Raw genomic sequence first — 16,164 nt, 5'->3', positions numbered from 1 at the left:
AGTTTTTACAAACTCTGAAGCTAAAGGGGAAGCAAACTACTGTTTATTACAAAAATCCTAAAATCCAAACACTTGATGAGGAGATAGCTAGAAGATTATTTCTAAAAAAAAATCCAGGATTGGATTTGGAAACTCTCAAGGAGGAAGAAGCTAGATTTGCTGCTGAGAAGACAAATCTTAAGTCTAAAGCTTCTGATGCAAAGAAACCTCCAAGGCCTAAGGAAAAAGGCATTGTGATCAGGGAAAAGTCAAATTCTGAGACTTCAAAGTCCAAGACTAGATCACAAACTGAGATTGATCCTAAATCAAAAGGAAAAGAAAAGGTTGGTGAACCTTTAAAGATTGAGAAAAAGATAAGTTCTTCCATTCCAGTCTATTAAACTACAATGCATGATGATGATTTGATAGAAGACGAAACTGTTCAAATTCTGAAGAAAAGAAAGATAATTGAAGAATCTAAAACAACCTAACACTGCTCAAGCTGTTCAGAATGAAGAACAGCAAGCTACAGAAGAAACAACAAATTCTGATCAAGTTAATTTGGAAAAGATGACAATTGCTGATAAGAAGAAGCTGTTACGGAAGAAAGCTACTCCAGTTGAACCAAAATTCAATCTCTTGATGAATCAACTTGCAACATTTGGGTTGAGATCCAAGCAACCTAGAGATAAAGCTGGATTAGGTTCTGATGAAGAGAAAATACAAACAGGAGTAAAAGTTACTCTAAGAGATCCTTTCATGTTGACAGACAAATCATATGAACAAATCAAACAAAAGCACCTTGACAAGGTGTTGTCTGCTCAAATCGTGATAGATGCTCATGATAAGGAAAACCTAAAGGAGAAATTGATTTTATTTCTCTATAATGGATTAACTTACAGACTAGCTGATACTAATGTGCTAAAGAAGTCTGTCAGAGAACTTCAATATATTCACTATCTTCTGGAAGTAAAATCTGATGTTACAAGAAGATGGTCAGAATACATTTTGAAGTCTATAAGAGATCTATTCAGAATCTCTGGTACAAAGACTTCTCAGTATATACCAATGATTACTGAAGATGATGGAAGAGAAAATCCTATGCTGAAGAATTCTGCTAAGGTGGAAGTTATTCTAAAAGGAAAATGCTTATGTTATAATGAAAACTCTTCACATCCTAGAGTTATCAGACTTGGTGATGGACTTGAAAGAACATCAATTCAAGCTCTCAGAACTACCATTTATCAGATTGGTGATAGTATAGATGAAGAACTGATGCAGGTCAAAGCATAGTTAGTTGAAATTCTGAGCAAAGCTGAAGACAAGCTGGTAAGAGATTTTGTTAAGAATCATTGTGGATTCAGATTGATCCAGTGAAGTTGGTAAAGCTAAAAGGACTGTAAGTTGTAGTTAATAGTCTTATTAAACTCTTATTGTATTTGAACTTAAATGTTTTTGACATCATCAAATCTATTAACTTGTATATTTTGCACAATTTACAAGTTGGGGGGAGATTGTTAGATATATTTGAGATGTCATGTCTAATATATTTCATGTTTAGTTTTCAGATCTTAACAAACAGGAAAATATCAGTACTTACTGAAAGTCAGAGTTTAAGGATATCATGACTTAGATTATCAGAAGATAATATCAGAAGATGGATATCAGAACTTAAGTACTGGAGGACTAACGGTTAAGGAAGGAAGTTGATTTACAGGAAAGAAGATCGAGACTAATACAAAAAGAAGATATGCATGAAAAGAGTTAGAGGACTTAAAAAATTATATAAGATATCTGATTGATATATTTTAGGAGACAGAATTATATTTCATATCAATTAGAAGTTATCTTGTAACTGTGTACTATATAAACACAAATATAGGTTTACACTATATGTGTTATCATTATCGAGAAGATCATACATTGTAACCTAGCAGCTCTCGTGATATTTGTTCATCACTGAGAGAGAACAGTTCCATTATAACAGAGTTTATTATATCGAATATATCTGTTTACTGTTACTTGTGTTCGAAATCGATTTGATTGTATTCTACACTGTATTCAACCCCCTTCTACAGTGTTGTGTGACCTAACATATCAAATCATCTATCACAATAATAAGTAAACACTACATCCTTTTTTTAACAAAGGTTTGGTCACGTGGTTAATTATTAGTAATTATATGATGTTAAAGATGGGCAAATAAATATGAAAAAGGGCGGGGAAAAGGTATGCATTTGAAACACGTAATGAGTTAGATAAAAAACACATATAAAGCGCGTACAATACATTAAAATTACCATGAACTTACTATCCAATCTATATTTGTTGAATCTGTACCAAAGCATAGTGAAATAGTTGTTGAAAATACTGCTCAAATGATGGTCAGGATTTGAGTCTAGGAAGCTGATCAGGATTTGATGACGTTATTAGTAATTGTCTGTCTTCAGGATTTGCAAGTTGGTTATGATTTGAAGCTAAATTAGTATTTGGTTATATATGTAATCCCAAATGTATAGGAGAGATTGATATGTCGGCTCCTGACGTATATGATCGCAACTATCAGTTTAGATTTGTATAGAAAGATGATAATATTTAATAGAATATAGTATATAATCACATAATAGGTTATCAATATGAATGTTGAACTCGAGCATTCATTCTAACCTAATAGCTATCCAAAATATCAGTATCTTTTGAGAGAATTCGTAACAGTTTTATAAAGATTTATTAAAGTAATTTTAAATTTGTTTCTTAACTCGATTTATTTATATAATTGTATGATAATTTATTAAAATTATCATATATTGGGCAATAGCCTTACATCCAACCCTTAAAAAATTAATTAACGAACAATTATAAAATAAACAATTTTTTTCTAATTGAAAAGCAATTATAAATTACCATAAGTTAGATGATCATATTCAATCTCTCTAAAATATTCATACATGACGTTAACCTTATAGAGCCAGCTGCCTTTGTAGGTGAACATTGCAGTTATGTCATATTTTACTTTGATTTTCTTAAAAAATACATAAACATTTATAAAAGTTTCATTTTCTTGGTAAAATCTCACGTGGATCTTTTGACCATTAGAAAACTCGCAAATAATTATTTCAGGCATCTCGCCTCTAAAAGCCTTTAAAACTGGAGGTGGTATAATCTGCGCAACATACCATATCATACATATATTACAGTGTCAAACTATAAAATTATGCATACACAAAACCTTAATTACACATACCAATTTAGTTTGCACTGGATTATCGGCGGGAGAAGTAAGTTTTAAACAACGTTGAAATCGATAATTTCGAGCATCCATCTCTATGAAACAAAATTTATAAATATTAGATAAGTTTTCAGCATACACATCCGTAATTAAAATACACAATCCCTAATTTTAAAATTATGAAAATAAAAATCATGGTTATCATTAAAAACCATGCACTTAATCTAAATTCATATTTTATCAACGAAAATATGAAAATAAAATTTAATGAAAAATATATGAGTATTGCTTAAAATTGACGCTCTAATTAACATTTTAAATCCATAATTAATCATATAGCACTACAAGAAATTTACACTCATACAACGGTCGATACACAAAAACCATTGTCTAAAAAAACCTATAACTATATTTTGGTTTCATAAAAAATTGTTGTATTAAATAAGCTATCATTTAAATAATTTTATTTTGAATTATTTTTGTCAAATACTAATATAAATGGAAATTTTTGATAATATATATTTCTTAAATATCTAAAATATAGTTTGAAAACTAAATGTAAACCATGAGATATTGAATCAATTTTCAATATTTAAAGTTGATATTATATATATTAAGGAATAAAATATTCTCACGAGAATAAGTTTAAATTTTAACGTGTGGAAATATGCAGTCAACCCAATAACTATAAATTTTATATATTTCATAAAATTCTTAACTAGACGTTCTAATCACTATAAATAGGATTTACTGCTCATACTGATTTGAATATTTGTATCAACAGTCTCAAAAGAATTATTGGGTGACAACAAGGAGGAGAGCAGCACCAATTTAACCCCACCGAGCCTAAACAGCTAAAGTCGTATGCCTGTAAATTATGAGAGAAAACTTTTTCCACTTTCACCGCACTTCGAGGACACCAAAATCTCCGCAAGAAAGATCTGCCTGACATAAACATGCCAAAAATTGTTGTTCAGCAGGTCCTTATTGTGGATTCACCCTTAAGGATTTTTTGCTCGGTTTAGGACTGGATTTCAGTGAACTCCTCAATTTTTGGTTCATTGAAAAGCCAAGAGCACCATCTTGCATGAAAAAGTCACTCAAAGGCCCTTTTGCTACGGCTAGTGAATCAACTTAATTTAGTTCTTCCCAAACTCACTACTTCAAAGTTCTTTGGAGTATAATTTTTTTTACATTCTGCACCCTCAAACAATGCACCTCTTTCAGAAGCTGATGTCAGAGGATGATGTTGTAAAGAAATGAAGAGAGTTTAAACGCCAAATGATTTAATTATTTTTTATTTTTTGTCTTTCTGTGTTGGACGGTTTCCAAAATCTTCAATGATTTTTGATAATTATTTATCACATGTTTTTTATATTTCAATAACAATTTGAATGTTTAGATTGTTTTTTCTTAAATGTTTACCTAGGAAAACTGTAACAATTCCATTTGTTAATATAAAGGTACACTAAAAATTATTTTAGACTTAACCCAAAAATCATATGTATCATTAATCTATACTACTATATTAAAACAAAACTGAATGAATAAATTGGCTGGTTATTATAATGGGTACAATATACTTGTTTGATAGTAATGGATTTACTTAAACGAGTTTATTAAAATCTAATATATACAAAAATGCTTATTCATACCCATGCAACAAAAATAACATATTATTTTGTAGTAAGTTAATATTTAATGTTCTATTTATTCATTTATAATATTATATTATAAATTAAAGTAAATCATGAATAACATCCATGCAAGTTGTAAAAGAGTGAAGGAAAAATTGGAAATTTGCCTAGATCGTTTCTTAAAAATTTACTTCCCTAAGGAAATTATTTAGGGTGAGCTCTTTTCTTTAGTGTCCTAAATGATTTTATTGTATTTTGATTTTCTGTTTGAGGTAGCCAAAGTTGGTTTTTTGTTGCATATTCAAGTTGTATAATTTTTTTAAGTATACACTTGTTAAACAAAGTAAGAGCTAAATAATATAGGGCACCATTCTCCAATCTGGACTAGGGATTGCTAGGGTCTACCCTGATTGAGATTGTTATCAATGGGTTGTTTCTGTTAGCGTTTTTTGTGCTAGAAGATAAAATAAAATAATTGGTATGTTCTAAAATACACATCTTATCATAACCTCCCAAGAAATTATCCAAAATTGTACTTTAGTTTATAAATATGTTTATAATTCAGAATTAAGGGTTAATATTTGTTTCTTACTTTCAAAGTTTAGACCAAAATGCACACAGATTATTAAAATACACACAGATTATTAAAATACACACTAGAAATTGGAAAAGTGCAATTTACCTTATAGTGCAAGAGAGTATCGAGGGTATAAAAAGGTGTAACATACTAACTACTGTTGTATATTTGAACTTACGGGGTGCTTAGTAAACCCTTGAAAAAAATTTCTAGCCAATCTTACTAATTCACTTGAAACCTATATTTCATGAAAATAATAACAAGCACTAAGTTATGTCTGATAAAAAAATATTCTAATAAATCTGATAAATTTAGCATAAAAATAAACAAAGTTACTAAAATTAAAATTTACATCAATTATTAGCAAAAAATAACAATAATAGATTTGAGAGTTGTTATTTTGTATCATCATCTAAGCATTAAGTTAAAAATGCAACATGAATGGTTAGAAAATTGCAAGTATTAAGTTTGTATAAATGGGAGGTAATTGCACTAGTGCTATTTTATGGTTATATTTTTATCATGGAATTTTTTATATGTTAATTAATTTTATAGGATTTCACATAGAGTAACTGTGCGGGGGTGATGATTGCATTAATTTAAGAAAAAGAGTTGAAAAAGAACAGATGGAGCTTATTATAATAATTATGACAAATACAAAGTTGTTTAAATCAAATAGTAAGTTTCATAAATTTAATAAAGTATCCTACTTTCCTGATCTTTATAGAATTAGTTGCATTTTAATAATTATATTATTAAATTAAGTCCGCTTATTATTTTTTTAGATCATATTTATATCGGTACACTTCCATCCACTAAGATATACATTAATCTCGATGATCATGCTGTGATTACAATGAGGGGCCGATATTGCATAATAATTTTCTAGATAAAATTTTCTTTTATGTAGTAAATATTTCAGTTTTTTTATTAGTTGTATGTGTTATTGTAAAGGTTGGAACAATTAGGTTACAAAGGTAAAGATACAGTACATCCACAAGATGATATTATTCCCATAAAAATGTTGAGAATTAAAAGAATGAACGAAATCACTGACGAAGCATATGTCAAGGTAATATTTTAATATTTTTTCACATTACTTTATACATTAGCAAAAATGTTATTGTCCAAAAATTAAACAAACTACAAGCAGTTTATGTTAAGTGCTTATAACAATTTGTGTATAGAAAGAAATTCTTTGTAAAATTCACATGATCGAAATTGAAGATCGAGACTTTTGGTGATATAACGGTTCCAAGTGTCCAAGGATACTGCCCATAGCACAAAAAAGGTATCAAACTTATTTGATTTTTGTTCTCTTTCTAATAAGTTACCAAGTGAACTCACATATGTTGAGATAATGTAAAACATTTAGCCACAAATAAATAATGATAACATAAGGCTACATATGTAAGCTTAAATGTATTAACTTTTTAAAATTAGAATCAACATTTTTTAAAAAAACATTCCAACAGATATAGGGTGTGCATTCTAGCTCAAGATCATCCTGAAACTTGCAATATTGTGCTTCTTGACAAAGCCATGAGAAGAATTCTTGGTATTACTGTCCCAAAATTGATTGTAGAATTAAGTAAGGGTAAAAATGATTGTTTTTACTTCCCAGATAAAATTAATAATATTGTAGAAAAGGAGTACATATTTTAACATCTATATTATCTTAAAGGCTACTAATGCCCATTTAGAATTTACCCACTAAATTTACCCATAAATTTACCCATGACCCACTATCCATGACCTATTTAATTTTTTTACACATAAAATATTATATTATATACATATCCATGGATCTTTTAAGATTTAAATGCATTAGAACCCATTTTAGAAACTAACCTAAATACACCTAACCCACTCCCTGATTGTAGCAACTGAATGGTACGTTTGAATTTTTTTGAATTTGTTTACACGTGAAATCAATCTACTTTATCATCCCTCACAATCAAATTTCAAAATTCAAATTCTTATGTATCTTTTTGATTCTATAATACTCATCCACGCCTTCAATTCATTATCGTTTACTCATATTTTTTTTATTTGTGCAGATAAGAGACGATGATGATTTAGCTCCGCCGATCTCCTGTCAAGCATGGATTCACGCTCCCTGGAAGGCTCAGGATCTGCAAGGACATCACTTTTAGATTTGATTTCATCATGAATAACTGTTAACTATCAATCACGTTAAATGTTATATGATTTTGAATGATTTTATGTTTGTCCGTAGGGTTGAAACGTTTGATTCGTAGCCAAGATTCATCAGATCAGGGCTCAAATCAATCTTCTCTGTTGCAGGCTACCCCAAGTTTTCCTGTTTCTGAGTCGAATGGTGAATATCATTCTTCCTCTTACATTTTGTATGTAGATTGTGTTCTAATTCATGTTCTTATATTCGTCTCATTGAATTAGTTGTGAAGCGTAGAAACGTATGTGTTGAAAAAGAAAATCAGAGTCCCAATGTTATAGTCTCGAATACACAGTCAACAGGTTCTGCATTATCATCTGGTATGTTTTCCATTATTATTGTTTATTATCTGTTACATTAGTGAATGTTGGGAACTCATAATTCATATGCATTTTATAGTTGGATTTAGGTCTCCTTTACAGACATTATTCAATAGTAATACAAATGTATTGCGAGATTCCAGTCCACACAATCCATCTAATTTTGTTGTTGATGTTTTGTCTAATAGAACCACCCGGACTTCCTTCACAGGTATTTGTGTTTGTTTTACTAATGTAAAGTTCAGAAGTGGGAATGTTTGTATGACTATTTGTTCTATTTTTTTTTTGTTGTAGATTTGAAACGTATGAGCAGAAGTGTGGGTCTGAGACCTCTTGGTGGATCAAATAGCACGCCTGTCAGTGTACAAATTTCACCTATTTCGGGGATTACAGTTGAAGAGAATAACACTCCAATTGCTAGGTACATGGATCAACCTGCTACACTCTCAGATATTACCAATTTGCCGTGTATGTTACATTATAACTTTATATTGAAATAAATATTTTTGTATGCTCTGTTGCATTTACTAAATTGCTAACATTATATCATGTTGTTTGTTACAGCTGTGAAACGTAGAGTACGTGGTCGCAATATTGAGAAAATTTTAGCTACTAATAACAGTGTTTCAACGAAACACCAAGACTACCAATTTACGCCTTCAGAAGAATCATGTGTGTTATCTATTAATCAGTTTACGAAATTTCTAATTCATAAGATTTGTAATACTTTATGTTTTATTTTCTATTACGACCAACAAGAATCCATTGTTATTTCTTGCTGCAGCTAATAAATGTAGATTACGTGGTCCTAATGTTGATAATAGGAAGACAATACCACAGAGTAAGTTTTGTGTGATGCACATTAGTACATGATTATGCATGTTCATTTATAAGATTTCATGTTTTTATTGTTGTGAAAACAATTTAAAATTCTTTTGTGTATTTTGTTGCAGCTAAGAAATGCAGGGTACGTGGCCCTAATATCGAGAAGATTTATACAGATCCCATGTGTACATTTTGTTATTACATGTTTCCTGATATGCGAATTTATAAAAAAATTTACCTTGCTGGGATTGATCCCATTATTACCATTCACACATTTGTGTGCTGAAGTATTTGTTCATTCTTTAACAGTTATAGGAAAAAGACCTGGTACATCCTCTATGAATAATGTTGACGCATTGTCAAAGTCTAATAAAATATTTGAACATGGACGAATGAGTCAACCTCCGACGTCTCCTTTATGGTCAAGTTTTCATAATCCCCATGAACTGAAGTCAAGAAAGAGTAAAGGAAAGGATAAAGAACAAGCATCTCCAGAAAAGAGGAATTTGATATCAGATTTTGACAATGTGGTTGAATTTGTGGATCCAGAGTCAAGTGATTCAGATGTTGGAATTGATGATATGTATCATGATGACATGGAAGAGGTAATATTGAATCAGAATTTGTGGTGTGGATATATGGATCTTGGTCGTCCGTCAAAGTTGTGCAATAAATGTGGTGCTACTATGTGGAACGAAGAGCGTAATAATAAATCATGTCCGCGTAAAGAGCCCACATTTTCTATGTGTTGTCGTAATGGTCAGATACATTTGCCAAAAGAAAGGCCGCCACCAGAACCACTAGCTTCTTTGTTACTTGGTGGTGAGAAATCGAGGCATTTTAAACAGTACATAAGAGTGTACAACTGCATGTTCCAATTCACTTCCAGGGGTGGTAAGATTGATAACTCAATAAACAGAGGTAGCTCTCCTTATTATTTTCGCTTACAAGGTCAAAACTATCATTTGGTTGGGAGTTTAGTACCGTTAGATGGATCTTCACCCAAATTCTGCCAGCTCTACATATACGACACGCAGAATGAGGTTGAGAATAGAATCAATGCAATGGGAGGTGCTTCTGACAATGTTGATCCATATATTGTCGAGGAACTTTTAGGTATGTTAGACAAGAACAATGAGTTAGTCAAAGCTTTTCGCATGGCTCAGAATCGGTTTGAAAATGAAGAGCTGGATGAGTTTAAGTTAGTCCTCATATCATCTCAATCTTCTAGCGGTAGACCAAACCACATTACTCCATCTGATGAAGTTGTTGCTTTCATTATTAGTGATGATACGGATACCGGTGGTTTTAGAGACACGATTGTGAATTCCAAACAAGAAGGATTGAAGATGATATATGAAACAGATCCACATTTCATGCAGTTGCAATATCCACTACTGTTTCCTTGGGGAACCGAGGGTTATCATAAACGTATACCTCTGATAAGCAATAAATACTCTGAAATAGAGAATTTAGATGATGAAGACCTTGATCCTGACTCAACACAGAGGCGACATGTTTCACTAAGAGAATATTATTGTTACAAGATTATGATACACACTTCTGAAGGTATTTATTAAAAGTAAGCAATGTGATTAGAATATAAAATACGTAATGGCTATGTGTATATTCCCACCATCGTCTCATTAATTTCAGGTTTAACGCCACACCTTGCAGGACGTTTGTGGCAACAATATGTTGTGGATCAGTTTGCTGCCATTGAACAATATAGATTAGACTGGGTTTCAACGCATCAAACTACCATCCGTGCTGATTTGTATAATTCTGTGCGTGATGCTCTCAGTAAAGGTGACCATGATCCATTACATGTTGGAAAAGCTGTTATACTGCCTGCTTCATTCACTGGATCCCAACGATACATGTCTCAATACTTTAAGGATTCCTTGGCGATATGTCGTGCAATTGGTCATCCATCCTTATTTCTCACCATGACTTGCAACTCAAAGTGGCCAGAGATACAAGAAATGCTTAAATTGTTGCCCAATGTTGATCCTGTTGATGCACCGGATATTGTTTCTCGCGTGTTTAAACTAAAGCTTGATCAGCTATTAGATTTGATTAAAAAGAAGAACTACTTTGGAAATTGTATATGAGGTAAAAAAAAATTTCTGGACACCGACAATTTTACATTTAATTTTTTTTAATCATATCTACACACATGCATAGATTAAATATTTTATTTACTTATGTTTTGCACAGTTATGCATGTAATTGAATTCCAGAAGCGTGGCTTGCCACACGTGCATATGCTAATCTGGCTGAGCCCTGAAAGCAGACCTAATTCTATTGAAAAGGTTGACCGGTTGGTTTCTACTGAAATACCAGATAAGAATTCTGATCCAATAGCATATGAAGCTGTTAAAAACTACATGATGCATGGACCCTGTGGTAAAGACTTATACACATCTCCATGTATGGTTAAAGGAAAATGTATGCGTCATTTCCCAAAGAGGTCTGAGTAAATAGAATGATACATATGTTCTGTAATAAGTCTATTTTATTATTAATCTCGACGCATGTAATGTTTTGTTTTGCAGGTTTAATGGTAATACCTATTTTGACGATTGTGGTTTTCCTGTTTATCGGAGGCGTAACACTGGTAGAGTTATCAACAAAAAAGGGATCAACCTTGACAATCAATATGTAGTTCCATACAATCGAGATCTTCTGTTGCGGTTTCAGTGTCATATAAATCTGGAAATTTGCAACAATTCAAGATCGTTGAAATATCTCTTCAAGTACTGTTTAAAGGGTCATGACACTGCTACAATGTTGTTGAAGAAGAAAAGTAACAAATCAGGGAGTGAACAAACTGCAAGATCCGTGAAGAATTTGGATGAGGTAAAGAATTTTCTTGATGGTAGATATGTTTGTGCATCTGAGGCATCTTGGAGGATTTTTGGGTTTGACATTCACCATCGTTCCCCAAGTGTTGAACGCTTACCAATACATTTGCCCGGTCAGAAGTACTTGAATTTTCAGATTTCTGCAGATTTGGAGAATGTGTGCAATAACGCGACTTCCAAAAAAGTAAACTAGAGGCTTGGTTTGTAGCTAACAGTGAATTTCCACAAGCTCGAAATTTTACGTATTCTGACTTTCCCACCCAGTTTACATGGATAAAGAAAACTGCTAAATGGAAGCTTAGACAAAGAGGTGATGTGGTTGGGAGGTTAGCAGAGGTTCATGCAACAACTGGTGAATTATTTCACCTTCGAATGCTGTTACTTAGATGTAAAGGTGCTTTATCTTTCTCTCAGTTGCGCACTATTGATGGAACTACATATGATACATTTAAGGAAGCATGTGGTGCTCTTGGTCTGTTGAATAATGACAAGCAATGGCATGATGCTTTGGAAGAAAATGCATTGTCAGCTATGCCAATCCAAATTCGAGCTATGTTTGTTAACATACTGGCATATTGTTCGGTGTCTGATCCGCTTGCGCTATGGGAAAAACACTGGCCAGCATTGTCAGACGATGTTCTTTATATCCGGCGTAAGATTTCAGATAACATTCATTTAACACTGCCCGAGTATGAAATCCAAAACTATGCTTTAGCAGGTGTGTGATCAGTATTAAATACATTTTATGTTTGTTACTTTGTAGTATTTTTTTTATTTTTATTTAGATGTCGGATCATTTACCATTTTTTTTGTGCAGAGATTGAAAAGTTGTTAAATGATGTTGGTAAGTCCTTAAGAGATTTTCATATGATGCCATTTCCTGACGAACGATTTTTCCACACTTTTGTCAATCGTCTTATTGCTGAGGAAACTAGCTACAATAAAGAAGAATTGAGACTTAATCACGACAAAGCTCATAAAAATCTGAACTCAAGGCAGCTGGATGTATATAATGCAGTTGTTGATAATGTAAACAAAAATAATGGTGGAATGTTTTTTGTTTACGGGAGCGGTGGATGCGGTAAAACGTTTCTTTGGCAAACTCTTTGTTCACGTTTTCGATCAGAAGGAAAGATTGTTCTTCCTGTTGCAGGCTCAGGAATTACTGCTACACTTCTTCCTGGTGGCCGAACAGCTCATTCTAGGTTTAAGATACCTCTTAAATTAGATCAGAGTTCTATTTCTGGAATAAAACATGGTACAGACATTGCAGAGTTGATGCAACACACAAGTCTTATAATATGGGATGAAGCTCCAATGCAGCATCGCTATGCAATTGAAGCCGTTGACAGAAGCTTGCTAGACATAATGGCTGCCGTTGATGTAGAACAAGGAAGAAGACCCTTTGGTGGTATTATAGTTGTTTTTGGAGGTGATTTTCGACAGATATTACCTGTTCTGCCTAAGGCTGGAAGGGCTGAAATAGTGAATGCATCATTCAACAAATCCCATCTTTGGAAATCTTGCAGTGTCTTTCTTCTCAGTCAGAACATGAGATTACATTCAGGTAATTCTGAAGCTAGAAATAAAGTAATAGCTGACTTTAGTAAATGGCAACTTGATATTGGAGACGGAAAAGTTGAATGCATTGATACTCATCGTGCAGATGTTGAAACTGAGTTTGTAGTTCCTGATGAATATGTTGTCAAGAGTCCCTTGAAAACTCCCATTAAAACCCTAATTGACATTATATATCCAGATTTTCAGAATAACTTGCATTCACAGGAGTATCTGAGATCGAGATCTATTTTGACTCCAACAAATGTTGTAGTTGATGACATCAATGCACAGATTCTTGAAAGAGTTCCGGGTAATATGCATACCTATCTTAGCCAAGATTCAATTGAACACAAGGGTGTTGACGATAATGACTTTGATTCATCATTTCCAATTGAGTGTTTGAACTCCATAAATATGCCATGTATGCCTAAACATGAGTTGAAAGTAAAGGTTGGAGCCGTTGTTATGTTGATGAGGAATTTAAATCAGATTATGGGTCTATGCAATGGTACAAGGATGATAGTTACTGGCTGCAAAAAAAACAGTATAGAATGTCAAATTCTCTGTGGATCTCAAGTTGGTACGAAACATCTAATTCCAAGAATCGATATGGTCCCAACAGACACAAATTGGCCATTTGAATTTAAAGGAACGCAATTTCCTCTCCAACTATGTTTTGCCATGACTGTGAACAAGAGCCAAGGTCAATCATTGGACACAGTTGGATTGTATCTTCCTCGGCCCGTATTCTCACATGGTCAGTTATACGTTGCAATATCCCGTGTTACATCTCCAGAAGGACTACATAATCTTATTGATGACGATAATGGGAAAAGCACAAATATAACATCAAATGTTGTGTTTGAAGAAGTTTTCTACAACCTTCCTAAATTGTGATAATATTTGATTTAACTAACTTATTGTAATGGTTTGACCATGAAGATGGTACCACCATAAATATTACATCAAATGTAGTATATGAAGAAGTATTTTACAACCTACTGAGCATAAATGATGATAATGTATCATAGTAGTTATTTGTATTGCACATTTACAATTCTGACTAAGTTATTCATCATTTTATTATAATTGGTAGTACGAGAATTTTTTTTGTTATTAAATTAGAATTATATCAGGTCATATTGGTTATTCATTCTCATATAACTACTAAGTAAAAGGCAGATTCTGGAATAGTTTTTTTATGCATATCAAATTCTCAATATAATTAGATGTGATATGTTTTATATTGATAAGGAGACATTATGATAATCAGAGAAGATTATGAGATACTAACAATTTATATTAGATAACTAACTCATATATAAATATTTGTTTAATATCACATTTATGATACTAATTGAGATTCTATTTTAACACCTTTTTTTCCTAGCTAATATTGGTGTAAGCTGTTAGGGATCATCATACAACTTTACTAGATATCTATTGATTGAGATTTTCATGGACTAATTATCAGCCTATCACCTTAACTATAAAGATAGTGTATATCTTTATTAAAAATACAGCCGATTGTCTTCAACGCTCCACACATTCGGATTGTTTTTGCTATATATCCAACTCACAAACTAATTTCAGAGTTCATATGGCAGAACATCCAAGTATAATTACAATTCATTACCTATTTGTTGAAATGAACATTTAATATACTCCTTTTTTGATAACATCTATTAACTTTTTCATTACTCAGATATGCAGGACCATCATCATTTATCTAATCTGGATGGTAATAATACTGCTTGGACTTTGAAGATCCGTGTGACAAGAATGTGTGTATCAACTAATCGACAAGGTGTCTTAGTCAGGCACAATCTTATTCTATTGGACTGTGAGGTTTGATTGAATAACTATATGACTTATACCACATCTATGATTGTGTTTACCAGTCTCTATCCTAAGATTTTATTTTTTGCAGAATAATCACATACTTGCAATTATTCCACCAGCTCTTTGGAATTTGTTTTACTTTATCATTCATCCTGGCAGATTGTTACGTATCAGAATTGTTAAGGTTCTTCCAGCTGCTGGATTTTTGAGGCCTGTACATTCTGCAAATCACATCCTGTTTCTTCCCATCATTGTGGTGATGTTGGAACCTGAGGAAATTTTGAGTATACCGCGCCATAAATTTGATTTGGTTCATGTGACGCTCCTATATAATTCTCCTCATTGTTCTGCTCTCGATGAGCTTCCTATTTATTCCACTGGTATTGCTTATAAAATTTTAGAACAAATTGCTTACAATTTGTTGTGTTTAACTTTAAGTTTATTGTTGTAGATGTTATTGGAATTGTTGAACTCCTGCAACCAGAACAATTTATTATGACAAGATTTGGTGAAAAGGAAGTGTTACGCTTCAGAATTTCAGATGGCGTGTAAGACTCTTCAATAATTTTTTTGACAAATATAAAAATACTATGCCATCCTCCAGTTTTCTTATTTTACGTATTAACACTATTGAACATCCATAAGTGTTTGACGTTTTATTATATTCGTGTTAGGAGGTCCATCCAAGTGTGTTTTAGCGGTTCTTTGCCAACAAATTTTGAATCATTGTACCAAGTTACCGAAATTGAACCCAAAATTGTGATTCTGGCATCTGTTAGAGTCTTTATGTATCGAGGTTAATGTCTTATTTTTTATATTAAAAACCTTTAAAATTGTAAGCGTTCTCATAGATTATACAATTCGTTCTAGCTCTTAAATAATAAATATTTTTCGCTCTTGAAAACAGGAAGAGTGCAGATCAGCAATATTCTGTCAACAAAGGTTTTTGTCAATCTTGATTATCCTGATGTCTTATATTTGAGGCAGAGGTAACTAAATATAAATTATATATTTTTGAATTTTACATCATTTTTTTTCATATAAACGCTTATAAGTTTTACATACTTTGCAATATAGGTTGATGGACATTTGACAAATCCAAATATGACGCTGCAGAACCATTCCCGTCAA

At 32.3% G+C, this 16,164-nt stretch overlaps 1 protein-coding gene across 1 annotated transcript; it reads left to right on the top strand.

Annotated features, from left to right (window-relative positions):
• The first annotated feature begins 6,461 nt into the window (after positions 1–6,461).
• On the top strand, positions 6,462–14,088 carry LOC141679429 (uncharacterized). Its single transcript, XM_074485931.1, has 15 exons — positions 6,462–6,494; positions 7,483–7,519; positions 7,662–7,763; positions 7,844–7,939; positions 8,019–8,150; positions 8,234–8,407; positions 8,504–8,611; positions 8,724–8,780; positions 8,893–8,949; positions 9,074–10,333; positions 10,421–10,870; positions 10,985–11,237; positions 11,323–11,815; positions 11,911–12,349; positions 12,449–14,088. The coding sequence occupies exons 1-15, from the start codon at positions 6,462–6,464 to the stop codon at positions 14,086–14,088; spliced, it is 5,331 nt and encodes a 1,776-aa protein (XP_074342032.1).
• The last annotated feature ends 2,076 nt before the right edge of the window (positions 14,089–16,164 follow it).

The sequence above is a fragment of the Apium graveolens genome, chromosome 8, assembly GCF_009905375.1.
Source record: "Apium graveolens cultivar Ventura chromosome 8, ASM990537v1, whole genome shotgun sequence".
Taxonomy (NCBI): domain Eukaryota; kingdom Viridiplantae; phylum Streptophyta; class Magnoliopsida; order Apiales; family Apiaceae; genus Apium; species Apium graveolens.
The sequence above is the reverse complement of the archived record's forward strand: the minus strand, read 5'-3'. Positions and strand labels throughout refer to the sequence as shown.

Excerpts from the sequence above, each read along its gene's own strand:
- LOC141679429 (XM_074485931.1), top strand. The coding sequence starts at position 6,462 with ATGAACGAAATCACTGACGAAGCATATGTCAAG. Across the intron at positions 10,334-10,420 it reads TATGATACACACTTCTGAAG|GTTTAACGCCACACCTTGCA; the intron begins GTATTTATTAAA and ends CATTAATTTCAG. Across the intron at positions 10,871-10,984 it reads GAAGAACTACTTTGGAAATT|TTATGCATGTAATTGAATTC; the intron begins GTATATGAGGTA and ends TGTTTTGCACAG.